The sequence below is a fragment of the Falco biarmicus genome, chromosome 10 (genome assembly GCF_023638135.1).
Source record: "Falco biarmicus isolate bFalBia1 chromosome 10, bFalBia1.pri, whole genome shotgun sequence".
Classification (NCBI taxonomy): domain Eukaryota; kingdom Metazoa; phylum Chordata; class Aves; order Falconiformes; family Falconidae; genus Falco; species Falco biarmicus.
Window position 1 is genome coordinate 37,378,515 of NC_079297.1, and position 27,598 is coordinate 37,406,112.

At 42.6% G+C, this 27,598-nt stretch overlaps 1 protein-coding gene across 4 annotated transcripts in view; it reads right to left on the minus strand.

The window, feature by feature from the left end:
* OSBPL5 (oxysterol binding protein like 5) overlaps nucleotides 1-27,598 on the minus strand; it is a 182,317-nt gene that overhangs the window by 32,848 nt on the left and 121,871 nt on the right. For all 4 annotated transcript variants that reach the window (XM_056354277.1, XM_056354279.1, XM_056354280.1 and 1 more), the window contains exons 3-7: nucleotides 26,891-26,964; nucleotides 16,266-16,346; nucleotides 15,500-15,601; nucleotides 13,702-13,905; nucleotides 7,753-7,837 (exon numbers count right to left, since the gene is read on the minus strand). In XM_056354277.1, the coding sequence (XP_056210252.1) occupies nucleotides 7,753-7,837; nucleotides 13,702-13,905; nucleotides 15,500-15,601; nucleotides 16,266-16,346; nucleotides 26,891-26,964 (546 nt within the window). The remainder of the gene's footprint in view (nucleotides 1-7,752; nucleotides 7,838-13,701; nucleotides 13,906-15,499; nucleotides 15,602-16,265; nucleotides 16,347-26,890; nucleotides 26,965-27,598) is intronic.

The window sequence follows — 27,598 nt, forward strand, 5'->3', positions numbered from 1 at the left end:
TCTAGGCTTTTTATCTTTTTATATAACTCACTGGAAGGTGTTCAGAGTAACTTGAATCTTTTTTGAAACCTTATTCAAGAAGTCTAAATTAAAAAAAAAAAATTAAATATTACTTTTATCTATTCCAAGGCAGAGGCATAAAACTCGCTGTACGTTAGTAGTCAGCATTACTTCTCTCCCACAGAACACAGAAATGGCATCAGTGTTTTCATTTCTAACAGAAACTGAATTCAAGGGATGCACAGCATCCCCAAGCTAAGAAATGGGCCTTCAGCCATCAGGTGGTGCTGTGAATCCGAACAAGTGCGTGCCACAAAACCAGACATAAAGTATGGGATTTCCTCTGGGAATGAAAAGGTTACATTCTGTCCAAGTCAATGGCGTGTTAATTGCAGCATAACACCGTAAAATTATACCCTCTCAATTTCAGGGACTGCACACAAGATAAACCTGTTTCCTTCCTAAAGGCCTCCATAAAATGTTTTTACGTTTGAGTGATCTTGCTATTGAGTGATATTCTTTATCGTGAAAATGATACAAAAATGCTAGAATTTGGATTACTTAATTGCTTACTCAACAAGTCTACTCACTCCCTGAGGAACTGCAGAAGGGGAAAAAAGTGTGTGGTCACATAATTAAAGGCTGTCATCTATAGTCATGGTAGTCTGCATGCAGGCTTCATGGTTACCTTAATTCTCACATTTTCTAATTTTGTGTGGTTGACTGAAGTCAGGGGTTTTTGTATGCAAGGTAATTAGATCAGAGAAGGATGCAAAATGTGGGTTCCTTCAGACAGGCATGGCAGCCTGGTTTGACGCATATAAAGGCAGCAAAAAAGAGCTGTGAAGGAGTTACAACGGTATTCTTTTAGAAGGTTTGAGGTTTTTCAAGCTGCAATGTAAAATACCGCAATCAATTATCCGTTATAATTTCCCACGAATTGTAGCTTAAAACAAGCACATGTTTAAATTCTGAAGGAAAACCCAAGAGCATATTGTCAGCTTATGGAAGAATCTCTCCATATGCTTTTAAGCTCTTCTTATATCAAATGATCTATTACTCTGTTGACCACAATGATCACTTCTGGACAATTTCTGCAGAGATCACGCTGTCTCTAAACCACCTGCATTACCTGTGGGAGAGTTGGATAGAGAATGTCTGAAGAGAGATGTATGAGAGGAGGATGGAGAATGTCTGATCTGGCAGGAGATGAGAGAACAGCTGAGTATTGTGAAGGAAAGTAAGAAAGATAAACAAGGTTTTATCTAGTAGTCAAAAGGTGTTTGCACGCTTGTAGTGATACATGGCTATGTAACTGCATGAATGGTTTCTGCCCTGAGCCTGGCGGTACATACAGCTGGAATTTGTATCCGGGCTCAGAGATATAAATATAAATATGAGCTTCTCTGTACAATAAAGTGTCTCTGGTTGCACCACAACCTGAGTCCATGCCTTCGTATGCCACAATTACCCCCTTCTGCTTGGGAGCTGTGAACTAAGTGTTCCTTTTCAAATGTTTATCTGAGCTTGACCCTTTCTTCATTGTATTTAGTATCTTGTCACTGACTTCCAAGGGACAGCCCACAGAGTAAGCTCTGGCTCTTACCTGGGCTGTTGAGGGAGGGTGAAAGATGGAGAGAGTAAAATAGTCCTTCTCTGGAGACATTCAAAACCCGCCTTTTATCCAAGCCAACAGAATTCTCACTGAGGATAGTAACAGAGAGAAGTGACACCCCACCCCAGAAGGTCCCCAACTCAGATGTGAAGTCAAGTCCAGCTAGGTCGCTCGTACTGGCAGCTGACACAAGGAGGAGGTTTCACATCACCCATCTTTTGGCACCTGAACTGGCCAGGTGGGTGTGTTGCCCAGCCACCTTTGGCTCTCCCCAGCAACAGTGAGGAAAGAGTGAGACTCTTGGACAAAGCTGTTCCTGAAGCACCAAAAGCAGATGTCCTACCGGAGTGCTAGTGCTAGCACTAGCTCTCTTTTGTAGCAGCAGCCTCTCCTCTTGCACTGATCATTGGTTTCAATATCCATTCCCTACATCACTTTAACAAATGATGATCACAGCATTTGGCATGTCACTGACGGCCTGGGAAAGTGGGATGTCAGCAGAACACATCTGCACATCATTCAGCTTCGCTCAATTAAAAATAAAAGAAAAAAAAAAAAAAAGAAAAAGAAATGGAGGTGTCTTCCCTCAGTAGGCCTGTAACCCTTTTCTTCTGTTTTATGTGTTTACAATAAAATGACAACAGTCATCAGCAACAATTTGAAAAAGTAAACTCTTTGAAAAGTCAGTTAAACACAGCTGGGTTCCAAAGTTCCTTCCCTCTTCAAAGGTTTGGGAAAGAAAAAGCTACTAAAGGATGTGTGTTGCCTCAATTTCGTAAAAACAAAGCCAAACATGCATCCCACACTTTTTGAAACCTTCTGTATGCTTTCTCCAGGTCTTCTGACTCAGCAGGCTGGAAAAGCACCTTGTGGTCCTTTGAGACGACTCCTGCAGTACAGCTGTGCAAACGGGAATCACTATGGGTCCCTGTAGGATGCTTCCTGGGTCTGCACTACTGCTGGCACCATGTGGAAACCTGGAGGCTGCAAGGCTGAACAGGAGCAGGCATGCACTCGCACCAACTTTTTTTTTCACAGAACTACTAAAACCAAGTGATGAAAACCACTTCTCCTCCCCCTTGGCAAAAAAACCCCCAAAACAACTGAAGATTGCCTATGCTGCTAACCTAGGTTCAGTTCAAGGAATAACTTGAGACCGTCATAGTCTTCAGATCCAAATTACAACAATATCACACAGAATTGTATTTGCATTGAACAACAGTATTGAAAACATCCAAGCTATTCAGCTTCGAAATTCTTTACCCACCTAGGACAACTCATAATTTGATGTGCCAAGTCTATCTGCCACATCTTGCAACAGCTGATCCTAGAGGAGTAGCCAGTGTTCTCTCAGGACTCACCAATAACAAAAATCTGCTCAAGATGGAATCACATTGTTGCACACCAAAATCTCAGTCTGGGACTATACTTTTTTTTCCATTGCATTCCTGTAGCTACAGAAGGTCTGGAATGAATCTCTTGTCAATTAAGACTTCAAAAGCCTCATACCTAGTAACCATACATTCCTCCAGACAGGCATCACTAAGGGAATATTATTCTTCTTGAATTATTAAAGTCATCCAGCTTTTGGCCTCGTGCCTCACACTTGCAAGATAGATGCTTTTAAAAATCAGCCTGAAGTAGACTGTCACCTGGAAACGATGAATATTGCTCAAGTGCACACAAATCACGAATGATGAAGAAGAGGCTGATTTGGTTCAGTCAGTGAACATGAAGGTCATCATATTCAGCTGACTGCTTATTTTGATGTACAATGCATAATTTTTTACAATTTGGCTGTCAGGATGCAAGGATGCAATCTCTCAGTTAGCTGCAGGTACAGTTTATGCACTGAGCTAAATGAAGTCTGGTTGCAAATGCCTGGATTTTAAACTGCTGTGAAAGGTCTAAGAAATATGAAGGGCAGACATAAAGCTGAGAAGGTAAATTCTATTTTTCCCAGTACTGCCAGGATCCATTGATACATTTCATTGTGAACTTGGTATCAAATTGCAATCTTCCTCCTGGTTCACTGCTTCTGTGTGCGACCCTTATTTCAGTAATCTAATTTCCTCCCTAGATCAGGGCATCAATTCTGGGGGAAGGGCCAGTGCCTAACAATGAAATAACAACACTGTAAGCCAGGCCGTCAGGATTTCCACACAACTCCATCCACACCAGGCAACAGAGACTACCCAAAGCATGCCTGGAGGAGAGGACAGACACAGGGAACAAAATGTAAGTGTGGTTTAGAGTTCCACTGTTAAGCCTTCACCACTTGGTAATCTGCCACTTTGAATTTCTCTAGCAACCCCTTCGGTGGCACTGCCCGTGGCAAGGTGGAGATCCGCACTACGAGATTTAAGCAGGCGACTCAAAATGCTTAGGAGGTCTGGAGCACTGGTTTGAAATCCCAGGGGCAGCTCTGGAACGGTCCAGTCAGGAAGCTTGGGACAGGTTTAAACTACTAATTCTAAGCCACGAATCAGCACAAACCCGAAATGCATATACAGTCACTGGTTTGGAAAAAGCAATTTTCTTTTCCGAAACTGCCAAGAAAGAAAGACCCTGTGCCTGTACATGTTGAGCCTGTAGGCTGACGTGACCTTCCACGTGTCTTTAAAACACATCATAAAGCAGACTGCTACTGTGGTCTCTGAGTGTGAAATCTCCTGTAGCTTGGCAGCGGTTCTGCAGGCTGTCCAGAAGTCAGGACCTTAAATCCTGCCAACAGTCTGTCACAGATGGTACAGCAGAGGGGGAGAAAGACATTCTGAAATGTTGAGAGAAGAAGTAGGACATGTAGCTGCTGATCATGATATAGCTGCCCGGATAGCAGAACTGTACATCTAACATACGCTGCAACTCAATATTCCCCAGTAAGTCAGAGGCCTCTATGAATTAACGTTAAATTTGCCAAATGCTCTGTGGTTCATTTTCCACTAACACGGGAAGAAGATGGTCAGGACACCTCCTCAGAGATGCTGTAGATTCACACCATATTGCATCTACGGAGGAGATGTGAACATACTACAAATATACGCTAACATTATGCTAGGGAACAGATTCCACCTGCCCCAGTTGTGTCAGCGAGCTTAGGCTCATTCTGCCTTCAGCTCCTGCCTCTCTTCACCAGAACTGCATCCTGTATGTTTGTTCAGTGCGTTAAAGAAACCAAACAAACTCAGGTACACCTTCTTGGAGACACCTCTTTACAACAGGTAAAGCTATGTAACAGTCTACAGCCATTTCAGTAGTGTCTTCTGAGCTTAAAATCAAATTGTATTAATTGCAAAGTACAAGCCTTAATTTGCTGCAGTTTATACAGATTTCTTTAAATGTAACAGTTTCTATTCCTTGTGTCCTTGGCTGCATATGTTTTATACCACCTACTGACGTTAATAATGTTCCTAAGTCACTCACCTCTGAGTGTGACACCATGTGTTTGGCCATTTGTCAGCCTGTCTACACCGCTCAGTGGAGCAGATACCCCCAAAACTGCCCCCACAAAGGCTAACGAACCAAAGCAGCATGGCACAGTCGCGATGCCAGGACAGCTCTGGTGTTTGGGAGGGAGGCTGTCCTGGATGTATCAGCTGTTTCTCTCTCTTGCCTGCTGATTCACATCCTTCCCTTCCTGCACAAGGCACAGCCACTTCTCACAGCTCACTGACCTCAGCTGTGAAGTCAAATACTCTCATTCAGCTGAAAATTACACCACTTTTCATGCTAGCATTTCTGGTGCAATACTGTATCACATTTTTTTGTGAAGTCCACTGCTAAATGGACACATCCCAAAGCTTCACTTCATGCTGGCTTCCACGTCACCTCCTCAGACTGTGAGGATCTACCAGGCACAATGTGAGTGCTCCAAACCTGTGCAGGTGGCTCCAGGGCGTCACTAGTGCTATTCAAGAGCACATATTATTTCACCCTTAATCAAAGACCTAGTTATTTTCTACATACGTGATTATGACATTTGATTGACAGGTATCACAGTTCCTCCTCCTTCCCTTGATCACATTAGCTTTCCATCTAACCTGAAGACCCTACTATAGAGAACCAGCACAGTACAGGAAAATCATACTAAATCCTAAACTAACTCTACTTCGATCTGTCTGGCCTCTGCATGCTCTCCAAGAATCTTGGCCAATATCTTGGCTTTAAAATATGTTTCAGTAACTCACTATTTTAAGCTTTTATGACACCAGAGACACGTAGTAATTCACTGGGCACAAAGCTTCCCGCAGGCATTTAAATATTGAAAATTCTCATGTCCCAGATATGGTCCCTTTTGTGCTTTTTCAGCAGGCGTTGTGTGACCCAGACAGAGAGATTACAGCTAGAAAAGTCTCACCTCTGATGATGTCTTGGGAGCTACTGCTAGCTTGGGAGCCTTTATGGGCAAGGTTCCTTAGAACAAATCTAAAGCTATTCTACTCAACCTAACGTACGGCAGTCGTTGTAAAAGAGAAGGTGGAAGTTCAGCCACAGCTCTCTTTACCAGGCTGGCTTTAAGGTTTGATCATTAGGTCTCCACCAGAATGAAAGTTTTCATTTAGAAGGTAGCTGAAATGCCAGGAAAAAAAAAAAGTACTTTATGAGACAGCAGTTTCTCTTGAGTATATACAATGACCACATTGGTCCCTTTGCACACTTTCTAATTAAGTTAATGGAAAGACAAGTTACATGGGTCCCTAAAAAAAATAATAATTTAGAACATACGGATTGACAGACAGTAGTTGAAGCTATTTGGTGCCTAAGAACTCTGTGGGACTGTTTCATACATCTATTCTGTGGGATATCTGTACATTCAGGATTTGAAATGCCTGTAACTTAGCAGCTCTACCCCAACAGCACTTTTTATCTCCAAGAGACTATTGTATCAAACTATCCTTTTCTAGACAGGTGGTAATCAGAGCCGGCTTGGAATCCTGTATTTCATTACACAAATAAGCTGTAATGTTTCATAAGCTATGAAAGCATAACACTGAAAGAAACAGACGTGCTTCTACGGCTCTACAAGTTCCACTTATCTTCATATCATTTCACTACACTGGCATCTGCAAGCAGCTTTGAGTGTCCAAATGGTATCCCTCCCTATCAACAGCCCTCTTTGCACAGTACTAGGAAGAAAAGCACACCCAGCCTGTAACGAAAGAAGGTTTCCTCCTACTCTGAGTGCCATGTCAAATGTGCACTTGACATTGTCCCATTTCCAGCCTTCAGGAAAACCTAAAACTTAACCTCTGGATCAGAAGGACACCACTTTCAAAGCCCACTGTGCTCCATAAAAAAAATCCTTGTGTCCTTGAAAGTTACTCTAGATGAGACCCAAAGGAGCACATGGGCTACATGAACACCCTTGGTGAGGTAGGTGAAAAATATCCATAAAATGAACAGCCTGGGTTAATTCACTATGGAAAAAAAAAATAAAATTACACCGAAGGTCAAATGGAATGAGTTTTAATCTTCTTATCTACTTATAAATCACTGATTTTTTAGGTCCACTAAAGTAATTTGTGGAGATTTTCACATAGCAAGCTGGCATGCCCGTTATGTATTGACCTAAATTTACCTTCCATAATTTTGTGAATTCCCAGAATGGTATTTTACATGTGGAGTCACCAGCATCTGGGCCTGCTGTACTGTAAACCATGGTACAGCAAGTTGACAGGAAAATTCTGGTGGTTGAGAGAGATCTATCAACAGTTCTTCAGTATTACTGTATTATTTTCCTCCAACAGATCGCTACCTAGCATAAGACATAGGCAGTTAACCCACTGAAGTCTCTGCTGAACTGAGGAAACAGTTAAGCCCTTCTCTCATCCCAATTTTGGGATCAACTCCGTTCATCCTTTAGTATACTATATACATACTGACTTAAGTGTTTTTTCCCCAGCTACAAGCCTAAGTCCTTCTTGCACACACATGCCCAGAAAGGTGGCCGTTCACTGAGGAATGCGAACTGTGCCTGTAGTATGCTTGACCTATTCCGACCATTGCTAATGAACGGCATCTCAAGCTGGGTGAGCAGCCACTTTTTCCTTCACATGCCTTTCTGTTTGCATCAACCTATTTTCTTAACTAGCACAGGGTACGCAATCCGGAGAAGGCAAACAAAGACCAAAACTTACCATCCGATTCAGAGGCTGCTCTGAAAATCAGGTAGCTGCTGGGAAGAGGCTGAGTGATCGAACCAACATTTTCTCCCTTTGGGCCCTGGAAATGCACCCAGACAAAAAGATGTAAGGCACAGAAGATGCAATGGCCTGTTCAGCGTCGTTCTACCCTTCCTGGGCAGAGTGTGTATGTTTGTGATAGGAGAGAAGGAAGGAGCAGATGGAGTAATTTATAGACTCATCAGTAATCATGATATTGCTGCTGCAACTCCAAAGCAGTAATGAACTCTGACGTAAATGGGGCTTGGTCTAACCAATGCTCAGTCCAAAACCTACTCTGTTTTATTCAGATCTTCAGGAATGGAAGAATCTCATTTCTGTTGCTTGGGACAAAAACAGTCAAATATTTTCTATTGGCCATCTTTGTGCAACACCTGAACAGAATGTCCCACACAACACGCACCGAGTCTGTCTGCAGCCTGGCAGTGTGGCAGAACCCACACCTTGCGCTGTGAGTGCCTCTAGCAGAGAGGCAATGACAGCTTTTCTGGAAGGAAACAAAGGGGAAACTCCATCCTGCAAACCTGTCTGTGGGAAAGGAGGAGACAGGGAAAACCACAGACTCGGGACCAAATGTCTCCCAGCATGGACACATGCTGCTGGGATGCAGCCCCCTTCACCTGTACGTCCAGACCCTTTGAGAACATTGTGTTGTGGTGCCTGGGGTAACGGCCCCTTCAGGCTTTAACAAAAGTAGGCTTTGCTTGTTTATGTTGCCTTTGGTTTAAGAGCTGTAGCAAAAAAAAGATTACAGTGTCTGGTAAACATCCTGCCACAATCCGTTCAGCACAACCCTCCAGAAATGACTGCCAGGGAGGTAGAGTCCATCTTGGATTAGGCACTGCTTTGAGCAGAACCACAGGCTCCCACCTTGATCTCCTCCCTGCTTTTCCCCTCTTTCGAGCTCCAGAAGCTGCTAAAAAAGGCAGTTCCTGTACCCAGTGAGCAGAGCTTCATACTCCCATTGTATGGGCTTCATGCCACAACCTGGCTGAAATAAATAGGAGTCACTCCTCCTCCGTTGCATTTCCAAAGTGACCCAGCCTCCTTCAGCTCCTCCTCTTCCTCACTTTGTAACAAACATGAAAGCAGATCCTTTCTCAAATACGCAGACATCATGACAGAAATAAATGCAGAGCAGAAAATGTCACCAATACTCACAGAACCACTATGCCAACTGCAGGGTGGAACTGGGAGTCTGCTCAAATAAATATTTCCCTGAGTTTCTTGAGAATAGCACACAATGCTGAAAATCTGTAGACGTATTTTTGCAGTTTGAGTATGCCTCTCCTCCCTTACACGGGCCTTTGCAGTATTCCATTCTGCTCCCTGCAAGAAGGTCTTCTCCCTAGCGTTAGCTGGTGAGCAAGTAAACTGCTACCGAAAACTGCTCTGGTATACAAGTGTCTGGTAGTTAAATGGTGGTTTCATCTGGATTTTTGTTTCGGAGTTCCACCCAGAAAACCAAAGAGTTTGGTTTGAATGGAAAGAATAGAAGAGTGCAAGCATAGGACAAGCACCAAATTGTCTCTGAGTGTATGCCACAAAGATGTAGTGCTGAGAAGACAACAGTCTCCAGCCTAGCTTCTGGTCTTCACATCTGCAGGGTTCTGCTGCTGCCAGGAGAAACCGGGATCCTTGTTACTCACTTCTTTTTCCCTTCCCCTCTCCCACAAGAGTTTCACAAAATTAAGACTGTTTAAAGGCTTAATAGTGAGGACTGGCAAAGTTGAGATTAGATTAGTAAACCAGAACAGAGCAGCTTAAGACATTACTAGTGACATTAATGCAATCAGGCGTCATTCCCAATGGCATTTTCCCTTTCGGTAGCTTGCAGCTGAGCAGGGTGTTTGAGAGCTGTTGACCACACCACTACTTGTGTTTTCAGCGCAGAGGTTGGTATTTGCTCTGTTGGAGGAAAAACCCACAGCCAAACAGTACAGATCCAGAGAACCATTACCAAAAAAAATGGAGCAAAGGGAAGAAAGGGAAGGAGGGAATAACATGAGGTTTTAACAGACATTTAGGCATGTGGATAAACACGAGGAGCAGCCAGGTCACTTTGGAAATATATTCAATAGTAAGGCATGGACATACATGGAGTGGCCTGTTTCCCACAGAAAGAAGAGGAAAAGAAGAGTAGGCCGTAAAAATAAAGTCAACATCTCCACAGAGAAAATGAGGCTCTGCATCTGCACGGCAAAGACGGTAATGCTTTCTGTCTCCCAGCATTTGAGCATCATGCCTGTTTAGAGTCTAAGACCTCCAAGACAATTATCTCTCACTAAAAGTTAATGTTTTCCCTGCTGCACTGGGACCCAGAGCTCAGCTGCAGCCTCTAGACAGCAGAGTGAAGAAAGGATCATCTTGAGATCATTCCCGTCTTTACATTTGATTTGAGACCCAAAAGGCATTATCAAACAGATGCTGATTAGGCTTTGGAAAAAGGAGTGGACTCACACTGTTTTAGATAGCATGACTAGTTTTGGAGAGTCCTAAAACAAAGCTTAAAAAAGGGGAAAGAATCCCTTTCATCAGCGGTACCATGGATAACTGTAAGGACGAAGATGAAACTAACTGTGTTATACTATGGAGTAGAACAAACAACTGTAAAAGTGGCAGCATAAGCCCATTACTAGAACTTTTTCTTTAAAGGAATGACTCAAAAGTTCTTAAAATCAGCAAAATTCAAATTATATATATTCCCAGATTCAGTGGGTCAGACCCCCACTCATTTAGCATTCTAAATAAATGTCAGAACAAGCTGCAGTCAATAAACGCCTTCCCACACCACACTGCTCAGCAGCTTCTGAGCAAGCTCAAAGGGAAAATGCAACTATTCCAGGACATTTCTGGGGGACAGCTGAGCAAACCCTGCCAGCTGATAGCCCTGTACTCCCTCTGCGAAGCAAGAGGACAGGCCCTCACACCCCCACACTGATCACCAGGTGTCCTGCAGTCATCTTGGCAAAAAGTGTCTTCCCTGAAGCAGCGTGGGATCCCGCCGCCTTCACGCAATGGACAAAGGGCCTCTGCGGCAGCACTCCGAGTGTGAGGGGGAAGCTTTTCTATTGCTGCTTGCGCAGCTGACTGATTTTGAGACTTTGGCAGTTTTGGTCTTGGGTTACAAAGGTCCAGGCAGAGCAAACAGGTTAAAGGTGTAATCCATTTGCACTGTGCAGGAGTTTCAGGATAAAACCACTGAAAAGCCAGGGAAGCAGTGTAGAACAAAGGACTCTCTCCCCTTAGCAATGTTTCTAAGATAGCTCTAGACATCTGAGAGTTTTATAGGAAAAACAGTTCCCTGGTGCAAATATTTAGCTTTCAACTATAAGTAGTGGTCTTACAGCTTACCTACCTGCCATTTGAAAGGTACCCCAAAATTTTGCCCTGCTCTAATCGGAGTTAAATGCCTGCCCATCAGACTTACTTGGCTAGCACAACTATAAATGCGCAGGGCAGTGCTTGAACCAGACATTTGTTCCAGGACTGAACCCTGCAGTTAGATCCAAAAACTGCTGAGCAGCCAGGCCAACATGTACAAAGGTGCTCATCAATTACCCTGAGTTAGCTGCAAGTCCACTGATGTGAGTCAAAGCTGGACCATCAACTCCAGTCTGGAAAACACCTGAAAATCTCACAAGCCATTTAAGCCAAAAGGGAAAGCTGTTTAGCCAGATCTTATTTCTATTGTGATGGACAGTAACTTGGGCTTTTTGCTTAAGCTCAGGCTAATCTATATTTCACGAGAAATAGGCTTTCTTTGCACAGTTATACAGAACCAGTGTACATCACTCAATTCTGCTCCAGTTGCTTTAAAAGGTGGCCATGAAATGACATAAAATGAAACAGTATTTTTAGCAGTTTTAGCCTTAAAACTGTTGTCAGAGTGCAGACAGCTTCTCTGACATCAAGCAGTTCACTGGTGGATTTCTTGATGTGTATTTTGGTGTTCACCTTGTGGCTGAAAGCATCTACCACACATAACAACCCACGCTGAGTTCAGGTTTCAGGGAATATCCTACTACGCAGCTCAGATGTTAACTTTCTAAATATCTGTCTCAAATGAGTTAGCGTATTACTTTGACTTTAAAATTAAAATCTCTTGGGACTTCCTCTAGTACACGAATGTTTTCAGAGATATATTCCCTTCATATTTAATACACTAATTCCTATTTCTGTCATATATTTTCTAAAAAGCGACAAGATTTAGATATACATACACGCGCTCAGATACATATGCATATTGATAAAAGCTCCTCCTGCTTTTGGATGACTCGTATCAAAGGAAGGGCATTCTAGCACAACACTTCAGATATGTCAGAGACACTACTTTTCCGTACCTGACTGCACTTTTGATTCTACTTTTTCACCACTTCACCTGACGGTCCTTCTCAGCAGAATTGAGTTGACCTGTCAAGTCACAAGGAATTGTTTTGTTCAGGGACAGCAAATGATCAGCAACTCTCTGGGGTGCATGCTCTGATTTAAAAAAGCATCAGAACTCTCAAAACTGAATAAGCAAGGTAGCAATGAAACCTTTGGGACTTAAAGCAAAAGCACTGCATCTAAGCAGAGATCAGAGCTGAGCTACTGTCAGAAAATAGCAGTTCTTACCCCTGGTTTTTGAGGTTAATTTTAATTCTCTCCTCCTACCTTATTAAAAATTGCAAGACTTTTTACAGTGATTGTACAGTTGTGTTTAGAACTGTTCAGTTAACTGCAGGGATGAGCAGGAGTAAGCCTTTTGATCTGCTCCCACAGGGCTTCCCCTCCATTTTGTTAGATCTTCCGATGCCAATGACAAATGCCTTCATCGCTTTCACACGCGTCTTTCCAAACAGATTTACTCTGCTGACCACCTTGCAGCAAGGCACTAGCTTGTAATGCCTTGCTTACACCGGTGATGTCTCCTAGAGAATTTATGTCTGCAGTAACTCTGCTGAGTCACTGTTTTTAATGGGGAAACAAGAATTCAAGAACATCTGAGTTTTGTCTTCAGGGTATCCAAGAGATGATGCTCTCATGCTTCTCAGGAGGTACTGGGGTCTTGCTCTTTGCTTATAGGCATTAGATAATATTTTTTTTCATTTTGCCTATTTTTAAAGGAAAGAAAAAAAAAAAAAGAAATGCAGCTCTCTCCAATTTGCAGGGAGTTATTTTAGGAAGTGTGAGAAATTACTAATCATTTGCATTACAGGGAGATCCAGAGGTCACTGCAGGAGTTATTGTGTGTGTATAGGAATAGACTGTTTCAGTCTGTGGGTAACAACACGACTGAAAAACAACTCAAAAGTGAAGGGGAGAAAACCTCACTATTTCCATTTCAAAGAAGAGAAAACTAAGGCAACCTATCCAAAGTCACACTTTTCTGGAACCATCAAGGCTTGAGCAGACCACTGAGTTCCAAGTCCATCACAAACGCACGCAAACCTCAGAGGCACTAGAGAAAAAAGTCACATTATTAATCCGTTTTTTGTCACTTTGCCAGCCCTCTTCCAATGCTGTGCAAAGCATTCGGTGTTTTGTGTATCCTTGTTTCGCAGAAGTCAGTTAATTAAGGTTTATATCTCATCTCTTTTTAAAGATGTTGGCCATGGCTTGATATAGCTTCTAAGTATTGATCCTTTTTCCTGCACTAACGTGTTTCCCCTTTCTTCATTCTATGCATGCATCTATACACCAGGAATGACACATTTGTGTCACTACTCACAATGCACCACATTCCTCTGATGTCATATTATGACCAAGCTTTGGTGTCTTTAATCTTCTGATGCAGTCAATTCACCATCACTAACAGCAACTGAGTTACTGCAAATCTAGGTAATATCAATGCCAGCTAATACTAGTGCTCAGACTCTTTGGTGACCCAGAAGAGGTTGTTTGACGCATCAGGCTTGTTACCTTTACAGCCCAGATTGATTGATCCAAAGGATGAAAAAGTTTAAAACAGAAGCCATCCTTTTTGGAGGGTCTCTCGATCAGCTCACAAGAATGGAGCAAGATTGTCCCAACCCACTGTCCGATCTTTGGCGTCTTATAAATCAGCAGCACTCCTGGTTTCAGAACACACCACAGCTTGGTCCAGCTCTTCAGAGTCCCACGAATCTGGAGGGAAGCAGGGAGGGAACAAAAAATGGCACTTAAGTTGCTCCTTAAAAGAGAAACAGCATTTATTCAGTATTTATACAGTACTGCCAGTATACGTTTCTCCCAAGGCCACACTACGATGCACTTAGGAAAACACAATGCAGTATCTGAGCAGTCCTATGGTTCTCATGGCAAAATCCCAGACCTTGTGAATCTGGCTATCAGAATCTAATCTTCATATTTTTATTACTGGCTTAGTGTGAGCAGCTTGCTTAATATTTTAGACAACCAGCACTGCTGGCTGATGTGAGTGTGATTTGTTAATAATCATGGAAGACACTCCAATTAGAACATTGCACAGAAAAATGTTATAGCTAGTCTAACTTGACTTATAAGTCATTTTAATAGCATTCTGCATAAGAGAGGTGTTAATGGGTTTTGTCAAATACCCCATTTTTAAAAGCACTTTCTCCGGCTGGTTTACTCCATGCACTCTCTCTCCTGTACAGAAAACATTAACTCTGATAGTGTATATTAGAGATAACAGCTTTAAGAATGGGGAAGTTTCTCAGTAAGGTTAGATTTTGCCTAAGGTCTTCATATCTTCAATGTACATAGGCCAAGCTTCAAATTTTATGACACTGTTCTGTTTTTGTGGTCCAGCATTATTTGTTGCTGAACCAGAAATTTCCAGCCACAGCAAACAGGCAATAGGCATTTTATATTAAAAACAAGTATCTCTATATTTATCTATCATCAACACTAAACTCTGGACACATTTTATTGCCAATCTAATTTCTCAAATAAACCACATGCATCTCACTTTTCTGGCCTCTAATACTGCTCATAGAACAATGTTGGAGGTTTTCCACACCGGTCGAATGCGATAGTATTGTTTCATGAAATCCCACATTACTTTTTATTTTTAGAGCTATGTATTTGACGATGTTTGGAAATTAAGTTTTGTCACGATAAAAGGGGCAATCAATTCACTATTAGTCAAGAAGACTAAATGGCCCCAAACAAGGAGAAAAACAGTGCTCAAAGGTAAGGTCTCTCAACGTCAATCCAAATTTATTTTGCACATACAAAGTTTCAGACTTCAATGAGAAGCTGTCACTAGTTGAGTCTTTGCACAAGAAGAAATTACAGTTGTCATCAGGTCCAATATGTTTCATTTTGTGCTGTGACAACACAAAATCCAACCATATATAGAACAAGCTGTATCTGCCCATTTCCAGGCTGTTAGTCTGTCTATTCCCCCTTCAGTACAAAAACAAATCTATGAGAAGAGGCCAGCAGATTCCAATTTCAGAGAGGGAGAAAGAAAGAAACGTTATCACTTCCTTTTGCACTATGCACTTTTTGAGACCTTTTTGCTACTTAAGAACATGATACAGATGGATTGAATTAGGTTAAGATGGAAAGTAAATATTCCCCATAACTCCACTTTTCTAGCCGTTATTTAAGTATGGCTTTACAGCAACTTCAACTCAAAATTATTCAGTCTTCCTTCAGTGAAAAAAAGTGCCAGTACAAGTCTCAGACACATCGACAACTTCTCACTTATTTTTTCCTACAGCCCTCAGAAGCAATAGTCTGTATTAAATACCTTCAGCCAGTCTGCTGTGATCACTACGCTGGGATCCTTTAGAGCACTGAAGAGTTGTTTGGTAGCTCTTTTCTTCTCCTGTCTGTAATTTTTTTTTTGTACCTGGTTGAGAACAGAGAAAATACAGCAGCTGTAATCATGGCCTCTTTCAGGGAGGAAAGAACGTAATGCATTAAGGACAGCCACATATAACACAGAACTTGACCCAGCACAGGTTCCCCAGAAATAAGCACAAGAAAGAACAAAAGCATAACAGGATAGCAGGTATTTTCTTTGTTCCTGAAGTTCCACTAAATAGAATCTAATCTGTTTTTTCCTTTGGGAGTAATGGAAAGAGACTGAATACCCAATAGTCCCTACCCCTGAAACTAAACAGATTAAATCTAATTTCATCCAAACCAAATTATTTGTACTTTTGGTTTGGTAGACAGGCAAGTGTTCAAGCAATAATTTGCTCAGACTGCCTAGGCGTACCCCTCCTAACAAGACCAATTGAAAGACTACAATCCTCCTGAGGTGCCCAATAGCTCTGGAACATACAAACAACGTGAAATAATTACACTGATCTGTTCTGTTTGCAGTACATAATCTTACCCATATATAAAGCCTGTGAATGCCCTTGGCCTATAATGACTCCTAGAAGAGTCAGAGGCTTCTCTGAGTCTTGGGAAATGACTCAGAGTAGTTCCCAATGGTTTGTTTGGAAGGTACTACTTGTTTTGCAAAAGAAAGTCAGCTGATGCTGACTTGGCTGCTTTGCACATACCTTCAGTGTTTCCTTCTTTGTGAATTTGGCTGTTGGAGACACACACTCTTTGTCAGACCCATTGCAAAGCTTATATTCAATCTAAAAAAAGAAGAGAGGAAATACAAATGTGTTAACATGAAGATATTCAATTTATGGTCTAACGAAGAGTCATTTATATCTTCCAGGAACCCATGAAAGAGCTGACTGCAGAGTTCAGCAGCCGAACTCTAGGCAGGCACAGAAAATGTGTATTTGCAGCGCAGTCCAAACTTACTTTTTAAAATCCCCACCAAATTTTCTTCATATTTCTCCCATGCAACCATTCATCTTGGTAAAATACAACAAAACCAAACAACCCCCCTATTCTTATTCCTGACTTTGAAAACTGCCCGTCTCTTTTCAGATCTGAAAGCATTTCAATTACTGGAATAAAAATTATGGGGAAGCTGGTACAGATCTTTCAGAACTAGACTTGACATTGGCAATGACTGTTGCCCTAGCTGAAATGTCCAGAAACATGAGTGGGCAAGAAATGACCTCATCATGTTACAGATAATACAGGATATCATCATCATCATCATCATCTTGGCCTTGTGAAGTGAGGTACAAAATATACAGTCACTTCAAATCACGTTTGATAGTGGCAGTGCTGTTTAAATTCATTTTCAGAGGCTACAGACTGATCTCTCGATTGTGCTGACGGGCTGAAAAAATGCTTTACTTTTGTTAGCCACAGTCACAATATTACTGTTGTGAAAATAATGTATGCTTAGAGACTACAGCTCTCTGGAGCCCAACTCACAACGAGGACCCCTACCTGGGTAACTACTGTCAGCAAAACGTCCAAAACCCGGGGAGGGCTAGTGACGTGAGAATTATGGTACGGTCTAGACTCTGCCAGTCTAGACTGTATTTTACATGACCTTGGGAAAGTTACTTTCTCTCTCTGTACCTCTTTTCCTTCCAGTCTTTCATGAGTCTAATGCATTCAGCCTGCGATCTTTTGGGGTCAGGCACTGGCTCTCCTACTTACACATGACAGTTTGTGAAAAAGCTCAGCCCTTGGCCCCCTTGATCTAATGAGCATGACACAAAAATGAGTTGTACTAAGGAAAAAAAATTATCAAATGTAGTTCCCATCTATAAATTCACTGCCATGTGAAACAAATCCACTAGGCTCTCCAACTCTCTCTCCTTTATGTCATGAGTTGATGCAATCATTTTACAGCACCTTCAGTTTTGAGGGACCGACTTCCTTTTTCCCTTCCAGTGACACAGAAACCTCTTTGGCTGCTACAGCCACAAACCATGCTGAACACCAGGGTGCGCAGGAAAATATTTAATGACATTCAGATCAGTCCTTTTCACACAACTTAGATAAAAACACGCAAATGCATGACCAGATCACAGCAAACAGGTCATCAACTATGCTTTAGAGACCGTGGCCGGAGCAACAATGGGAGATAAGGGTGCATGCTCAGTTGAGCAAAACTCTTTGTGGGTAACGCAGGATTAGAAATCAGGGGCAGAAGGTGCAATTTGCAAAAGAGGCAGAGTCACTGTAGAACCTATTACTTTTTCTCAAATAACCCTTACAGCAGTCTTTCACTACAACCAAAACTACACGATACTTCAGAATAATTAGAGAAATGAAAACTCTACGATGGCACATAAAGACCAGTGAAGTCCCTCATCTGATCATCTGGTCTAAAGTCAACTTAGCAATGAAAGAGAAAATGCAAGCTCCTGGACTCCTGCAAACTATTCGGTATTTGCCATTTTTGGTTTAATAGAAAGCTAAGCCTGCCTCCTCTACCTGTAATGTAGTCTCTGATACATATTCTATATTTCTGTGCATGAGACTTCACTGTAAAAAACCACAAGATTTACGGTGGGGACCGCGGCACAGATATGACATTTCAGCAGAGAATTGTGCCCACAGGGTCTTTGTCACATTTCAAAGGGTAGTAGTAGGCATCTGGGAGGCATACTATAAGCTTTTCTTTATAAGGAAACATTTCTAAGTGCTTAAATGTCTCTGAGCAAGAATCCTTTGGATTTATTAGGGGATTATGCTTTCATGATTTGAGACATGTGCCCTCTGAAACTGGTCAGAAGAATTCTCCCCCTTTCTCCCAATTAGCAGGGAGAATGTCCTGTCCTTGAGACACAACTATGAGCCAACTGTTTATTGGTAATTTCACTCCCTCCAGCAGGAGAGATCAGATGCAGAGAGAAACGCTGTGTGCACTATTCCTAATTGGCCAGCGTGAGAAGCAGAAAAAGCACAGATGTCCCCGAGATTCTAGGAAATCCTGCTCAGGTGTCTGCAAAGCATCAGGACGTAATGAATGCTTTTTGCTCAACTAATTTAAACAAGCTACAGTTACTTGTTGTCTAGACAATTACACCTTAGCATTTATATAAAGAATAAAATTTTGGCCCCTAAGCTCACTTGGCTTGAGGAAATTTACTTGAAGATGAATTCGGAAAAGCTTTCAACAACTGCCACAAACCGTGTGAACCTGAGCCCTTAAACCTGCTGCTTGTGGAGAACCAGCATTAACACAGACAGAGGCACTCTTGACTGCTCTACCAGCCACCCCTGCCTCCTCCTCGGAGTCTCTCTAGGTCATACTAAAAATAGAGTTAAACAACCACAAGACTTCAAACCTGGGATGCTTACACAGAGAGACATTGATTCTGCCCGTTCAGGAGAGGTGACTCGTAGCTCCGTGACCAAGGACACCGCATGCCCGATGCCAGCCCACGCTGCTGTGTGTGTTACAAAGCCACAGCACGCAACAGCGGATGAAGGGATAATCTCCCCTTACACCACCATAGCCTTTAGAAGCTTAATAAATTCAGTGAAATTTGTCCGAAACTGTTACAAACTGGTCTTTCACTTGGTCAAAGCAGCTGGATTAACAGCCCTGGAGGCTGCTGCAGTGGGCTCCTGAACCAGTGTGCTGCTTCCTTCAGGCACTGCCCCCCCCAGCTCCATGAGCTACATCCAGACATGCTGAATTTGTGAACCTTACTTGTAAACGGAAGCATGGCCACAGGGATAGTGCACACTGAGGCAGACTTAAGAACGGATGAGAAAGAAGCAGTAGCAAATGTCCCTCGCTGCCTGCGTAAGAATTTCCAGGCACGGGAGAATCTGTGCTGCCATGTCCCAAGCACTGTGCTGTGCCAGCTGTGTGACAAATGGGGCAGCTCTCTGAGACAGTTGTAAAATGACCAAGCTTTATGAAGAGAGAGAAAAATTTTACTAATACCAAGACATGGCTTTATCTAGGAGCCATGGACAAGCCTTCAGATGTGTCTGACCTGGGGCTTCTGTTTTCAGAATCGTGATGCTGTTCCCCAGTTACTTGTTTAATGAAGCAAACTGATTGTTTCTTCATGCCAACTTTGCTTCTTGTTATGCTTATGAGAGTGCATCATCACAGATCCTAAACAGCAGTTTGCTTGCAGGTGACTTCCAGGTCTACAGAGTGAAAAGCATTGCATTTCTGGATCTGAAGTTCCTGCCTTTCCCCAGGAAAGGTGGGATCGAAAGCCCCAGCACTGCATACCACAGGCCCCTGTGCTGCTGATAGCAATGCACGGTTCTTCCAGATTTAACATGCTAAGTGACTTGAAGTAATATGATTTCAACTTTTTACATGCATCCATCTTAATAGTTTTGATTGTACCTTGTGGCATATGTAAGGGTCAGTAAACCTGGGCCATCACCTCTAAAGATCCCTAAGATACAGCAGGGCCTTACATTGCTAAGACACATCAAGAGCATTTAATGATGCCCTTCAGTTGCCCTGCCTTTCTCAGCTTGGCAGAAACGAAGAGAAACCATTTGTCATCACAGCAAATCTTTCAAGGACACCGGGATAATGCTTGTGCAGGATATCAGAATCTGGCCCCTTCTCTCTGCAGCAACGGGTGAAGAGTATTAACCAGAGATGAGACTTTGTACAGTGGGAGGGTAGGGAACTGGTATCCTTTTAAATTTTTTTTAAAAAACCCACAACTGGAATATTCTAGTAAGAAAGCAATAGGTGTGTTTTCCATATACTGGTTCTCATAATTATAAGGAGTGAAGGCTGTTAATCTGCCAAAACCTTTTACCAGGGCATGCAGCAGCACTTGCAGGGGTAGGAAAAGGTGGTGTCTCTTTAGTTCTCTCACCAGATCTGTCCTGTCCAGGACTGAGTGATGACCTTGCTGGCTGATGATGGGCTGTACTGTATTCAAGAGACACACTTTTTATCCCAGTTACGTTTCTGTTCCCTTCCATCTCAGTCATGTAGCTTTGCAGATCCACTGCTGATTATTAGCAGTCATCACAATACCCCACACTTCTGCTAGGCTTTGTAAGAGAGCACATAGAGTCCTCACAACAGTGCTATGCTGATGCAGTGTCTTTTTGGTGACTTCAGTTCCAAGAGGAACCAAGTCATTTCACAGAAAAACAGTCTGGGATCGACGCTGGTGGGGGATGCCAGCCCATCGGCATGCCGTGCCTTGGAGGACAGCAAGAGGAATATCCTGTTCTTGAGCACAAACAATCCCTGATGCATAGGACGGACACAAAAAATGTGTAATGAAAGAGAGACAGACAGAAATATTCCAAATCAGCAACATTTACAAAAAGTCATTCTCAGGCTGTGGTCAGTATGGTAACAGCAGTGACAGCTGACAAGTTGCTCTTTTTTCTTCTTCGCATCCAAGTGAGAGAAAGATAAAATCAGATGGGAATTTGAAGGCAGAACAAAAGTAGCCGGGGTCATAAGTTATGTTTCGTGAAAGCAAAAATGGTCATCACATGGGAGACTCATCCTTGCTCACAGATAATTTCTCCAGTATCTTTTCCATCATACAATTGCTACAGATCTGTATCACTGCAGAAATAAAAGAAATGAAGCAAAAGTTTCTGAAGTAGTATAAACACTATGGAAATGCTGGCTTCAACATTAGAAGTGAAGAGCTTTTGGTTACTGATGTGAATATTCACAGATACCTCAATTGCATTTAGACAACTTTGTTTTCAATTTACTATGAAAAGATTTTTTAAAAACTTTTTTATTTTGCTGTAAATTAACAGCTCATCCAAAGCAAAGCAGTCAGTGAAATAATTCTTACTGACAAACAAGCTTTGCATTAGGAAAGATTACCCATCAATTAATAGGCTGCTTTACAGCAAGTTGAATAATCGTCAGCTAAAAATTTCTAGTCTGAGGTAAAAAAATTAACATACCCCTCTTATTTCAACAATGTGACATAGACATAGCAACTGTGTTTACAACACTGAAACAGCACAACGACTGGCACAAATTGAAAAGCCTGTACAAATAAATGGCTGACGTGACTGCAATATCTGGGGAAAATCATTGGTGAAATTCAGCAATTCCAAAAATCAAGTTATACAACTGTTTGGTGGAATGCTTTGCTCCATTGTGTCAGACTATAGTAAATAAAGGAAAAGTCACAGACCTCCTGAGATTTCTATTTGACCATTTCAGCGCACCTTTCATGGGAAGAACGTTCTGCAAGATTATAATATTTAAAGAACACTTCAGGTAAGATGGGAAGTTGCACACTGACAAAGTGCTGTTTCACATGGCTGATACAGTTCATAGAATCACAGAACAGTTTGGGTGGGAAGGGACCTTGAAGGCCACCTCGTCCCACCCCCAGCCCCGGGCAGGGACACCCCCCCAGCCCAGGCTGCCCCCAGCCCCGTCCAGCCTGGCCTTGGGCACTGCCAGGGATGGGGCACCCACAGCCTCTCCGGGCTGCCCTCACGGGGAAGGATTTCTTCCGGATATTTAATCTAAATCTACATTATTTCACTTTAAAGCTGTTACCCCTTGTCCTACGACTACATGTTCCTGTAAAAAGTCCCTCTCCAGCTTTCTTCTCAGCCCCTTCAGGTACTGGGAGGTATAAGGTCTCCCCAGACCCTCTCTTCTCCAGGCTGAACCACCCCAGCTCTCTTGGCCTGTCCTCACAGCAGAGGTGCTCCAGCCTCTGAGCACCTCTGTGCCCTCCTCTGGACTTGCTCCAACAGGTCCACGTCCTTCTTATGTTGGGGCCCCAGCTGGAAGTCTGAAGCAAAGCTTTGCTTTCCCCTCCAGCTTTAGGGACAGCTTTTGTTCCTAGGCTGAATTTAAACAAACAAAGTGTGCAATAAAAAACAATTGGGACTTTCAGCTCAGAATATCCTTTGCTAAATTGTTTAATAAATCATTTCCATTTTAGCACCTCCCCCATCATAAACACTAGAGTAAGGAATTATGATCACCAGTGACCCAAGGTGACATAACAGGACTGCTGTGGCTTACCAGAAGTTATCAGCTTTGAGACATCACACCTGTGAGCGAACAGTTACTTCTGCCTACGTTCCCCTCTGTGAGGCGCCTGGGAGTTTCAGGGCTCGTATGTACCTACACGAGTTGGGGATGTTTCCTGCCTCTCAGTGCAGAATCCCACCCCTCTCCTATGCCATTTCCCCAGGATACTCCAGGCTACATTTCTGCTCACTTGAGATCAGCTGCAAAGCCCTCTGCGGACAGCAGCGATCACCCTAAAATGCTGCACATGGAATCGAAGCAGCGAGGTGTACCTGAGTCCGGGCACAGGAACCGAGTGTAACAACTAGCTCCAAGGTAATTCCATCCGCAACGACAGCGTGGAAGTACAGTAATGAAAAGCCAGCAAGGGTCCAGTTAAACATAACACCATCTAGAAGGGCCAGGTCCTCCCATAAGCTGTGCTTGGCACGCTCAGGGGATGTTTCACTCTTCAGCCCCTCTGAACCAATTCCTGCGACATCTGGATCTCTCTGACAACTGACTCCTCAGTTTGCTGGCTAAGGGAGAACAGAGGGAAAGGTACCCTTGCAGGTTGCCAGAGTTGTGAATGATCTTTTATGATTGTCCCAAATGTAACCATGGATAGAATTAAGTCAGAGGTTAAGAGCATAATCCACAGATCTAGAAGGATGAGCTTGAGACAGCATGAGAGTCATAGCTTAAATCTCAAGTGATCGGTATGAGGTGTTTCAAACTACAGCTAAATTAAATTTCTAGCAGCCGTTTAGATTCATATTTCAGATTACAAATCACACAATAAAGACTTGAACAATCCAGGCATGTGGAAAAACTCATTTGTGATGAACAAAGCAATCTAATCTTTGCCCTCCCATACGTCATATAACTTGCACGTTAATAGCCATACTCCTGCAATGTGATCATTTTAGACTTCGCTGTGGCATTAGTGGGGGACTGAAAAAAGCAAAGTGCCACTGAATGCCAGCTTCAAGATCTTTCTGACTATCCCTTAAAATATACTTCAATTCTTTGTGGGCTCTGCATGCCTATCAACAGACACACACACACACACACACCCCCCCAGCTGCTCTCCAGCCAGTAGAATGGTAGATAAGCACAGGACTGGAAGAAAGAGAAAATGCAACATGCATACCACAATAAAAGGTGCCTTAAAGGGCACTAACAGTGCCAAATGAGGCACAAAATGAGAAAGGCATCTCCTGTCACTATCAGGTGTGTGCTAACTGTACTACCTGGCTGCAGAGACAATCCTGAGGCTTAGAGACAGTTCTGTGATACTTTCACACACCCCACTATGAGCACTGGTCCCATAAGACAAGGCTAAAGGGCTCAAAAAAAAAAAAAAAAAAGAGAGAGACTAATATGAGAAACAATCTGACATAAATAAACTAGTAACTTTTTTCTTCCTTTGGAAAAGGAGATGAAAGAGACTTCACTTAAAAATTTAAATAGGAGAAAATACGCCGCAGGAAAGTTGCCAATGTAATATGTAGCTGAACTGTGCCTTAAATTTGTTTTAGTAAAATCTGGGGTGAGAAGCCACACTTGAAATCAGAAATAAATACTGCTAAGAACTGCACAAACACACCGGAAACAAATGTCCAGCATCAAAATATTTTACTGTCTCTACAGACAGGGCAATCAGGATGTGTGCACGCCTCAGACACAGACTCGCAGTCCATCCCTGAGCGCAGGGCAGTGTGCTTGCAGTTAAATGGCTTCACAGCTCACAGGTTCACAGACATTTATAGGGGTTTTATGAGATGTTCTGCTTGGTGCCTGCTAACCTAGGAAACCTGCAGCTTGCTCCATCATGCAGTGTAGGTATGGCCTGAGTGAAGGAAATGTGAAACTGTTTCCACCTTGCTGATGAAGATGTGAAACAGAAATGCAATTAATCTGCTTGGGAAAATGCAGGGACTCCAAGTCAGAGCTGGGAATTCAAGGTCCCCTAAACCCTGATCCAGAGATCAGATTACTGGACTGGCTTTCTTTTCCTTCTCATTACTGGGTGAAAAGAGTCAGTGTGGTGAAGTACATCAAAATAGCACTGCTGAAGGGACACTGATGTCCAACAAGGTTTGTTGTATCCACTGTGCCAAAAGAAAGGTAAGTATTCATGGCACAGATCTGTTACCTAGAACTTTTACTTTTTAATCCATTAATTAAACCTACACACCCTACAGTTTGGTTTCTAAAAATTATTCCCCCCCTGCTATCAGCAATATAAGCATGACCCAATTAGCACACACTCTTTCCTTTGGTTCAAGTAGGTGGAACTGCTATTTATTTTTAAACTGAAATACTGTGACAGATCCCTAGTTACAGTTCTGGATCCCTTTCATTTTCTAGCTTGAGAGCTGAGTGGATGTGAAAAATGAAATATTAAGCAAAATGACTACCAGTTTGCCTAAACTTCTAAGGTACAAGACATTTCACAATAGGGACTCCCTACTGTCACTGACACAGCAAAGCAAGACGGAAGAAATGTTATGTGGCTGGAGAAGAACAAGGTAGTGTGCAACACGGCAAGGCAAAGCAGAGTGAAGTGAGAACGACAGGTGCTACAGCACAGGTCCAGTGAGGAAGAAGGTCTAAGCAGAACATTCAGGCAGGAAAGAAAAACTAGCTCTGGCCCATCCAGTAATGAAAGCAACTGCCTGCAACACTGCAAATGAGTAGGCAAGTTGAAGTTTGGTGTTTTGGGGCCCTTGTATCTGTTTTGAGCCTATTGGTGTTTCAGAGCAATTTTGACTATTGTAAATATGAAATCTTGGGCTGGTGAAGTCAAAGCTCGGGTCCAGGTTCAGATCCCCAGATTGTTTTGAATCACAGATCTGATGCAGTTGTTTTGTGCTGTGCATTTTCTCTTATCTCCCCTTAACAACTGCTCTTGACACTGTCAAGGAGAGACGCCCCCAACACCTCCCAGGTGCACACAAAGCATGGCAGAAATCTAGTTGGGCACCCAAATCTTCCAAGGGTTCTTCTTCTTTCAAACATACACCTGTAGGAGAGTAAATAGCAAGGCAGGCCCTGAGGCGGGCAAAACACAGATGAGCTATGCTTTCACCCAGATACGTCTCATAAATACATTCCTACCTTTACGTTCACCCTGCATCTCAGAAATCAGACTCCCTTTTGGACAGCATTTCAGTGCTCTGAGTTGTCCTGTCCAGAAAAAGTCCTTCTTCTTCATATTCCTAAGTCAACTGGGAATTTAACACCACTCCTTGTAAGGCACACAAAACATCTGGCTTTAAAACAGCTTGCCAGGTCCCAGCAATAGCAAAGGACACGTACACGAGCCCTTGTGCTGCATACTGCCAACGCTCCTCTCATCACCTTCTCCCTGTGCTGACCTCTGCCAGGGCACCCCAGCAGAACAACCTGCAAGTTCCAGGCAAGCACAGCCAAACCTATGTGAAGATGCAGAGCCTATTTTCATGTATTATAAGAAATCACTTGTCTGCTGCTGCTTTCCTCATGTTATATTTTCATTTCAGCTGGTGTCATTTGCATTTTATAGCTTCATAGCTGAATAAATTCAGTTAAAAATTTATTAACAGGCCTTGCTTCTATTTCCAGTTACCCTCCAGAAACATGTTAGGGAGCTGCAGCCAAAAAAGGCCTGTATATGAATCTTCAAAGCCAGATCTAATTTATAAAGTTGACTCCATCCCTACAGGAAATCAAACCCAGGCACTCCGTAACTCTAGATAGAGAGCCAGGTTTTGAACACCCAGATCCAGACTCTTTAGATCCAGTTTTACCTCTCCACAACAGGCTGGATGGAAACACTGTGTTGAGGAAATGCTGGTCAGTTCATGTTCCTCTCCTCTTAAGACTAATTCCCAGTGTTCTCACCCAGAATCTCAATTCGTAGTTTCAGATGTTATGCACTAACTAAATATTACAATTTTCTCTTCCAAAACAATTAAGGTTTATGATTGCCTTGCTGATCAGGAACAGCAGGAGACACCTCTGCTGACAAAATCAACCTTTCAACTGTAATTATTCATATCTAATTACACTACCAAATGAGGCCCAAATAAACAGGGTTCTGCAGTAGGTGCTATCAAGTCAGGGGAAAGTGTGGGCTTATCTGTCATCCCAACCATGCAAAACCACTGATTTTCTTTCTCTCAAAAAATGCGCACACAGTTACTGCAGGAACAGAGGGAGAGGATTTCTCAATGACTTTAAAAGTAAGACAGTAAGAACGATTAATAACAGCCTGAGAAGAAATGAAAGCAAGTCTAGGGATGGATGCCTATCCCACAGTACCTTGCTAACGGAGTTTGGAGTCTGTGGTGTCTCATCCTTCAGTGCTGATGGGCTGTTTGCTTCCACGTCTTTTCCTGCAACAAATAAATGTGATTCAGAAACAGAGGAATTCTGGGCAGAACCATGGCTACTCATGGCCTTAGAAGGGCTACTGCTAACAGCAAGCAAGAGAAGCTGTCATGAGCAGAAGCAGGCACACAAGGATCACAGAGAGGGATCCTGCAGAGCTTGAAATAACCCACATGTGTGGGCTATGCAACAAGTACTGCTTAAAAGTTAGGTCTCAAAACTTCGTGGTAAACCAACATAGTGTTGCAAAGTCCAGCATATGAAGGCTGGGAAAAAACAGAAATAAAGTTGCTTAATGCATCCTTAATCAGCTCCCTTCTGTGTCTGTATTATGATGCAGTCTTTAATTACGTTACTACAGTCTGTTCTTTTCTTACAAACCCCATGACTTATTCAATGTAAATAATAAATGGAATCCAGTTAATAAGCAGTTATTCAATATATTATCCTCCTTGGTCAGTATCTGGCAACTATACACAGATGCATTTGATAGCATGCTTTGTTTGACAAATCATAACCATGATCATAAAACATTACAGAAGACAGAACATAATCTAGACATAATCAGTAAAACAAAATAAAAAAAGCCCTGCAGAAGTTCAATGTATTCTGACCGTTATTTGTTAAAATAAGAAACAT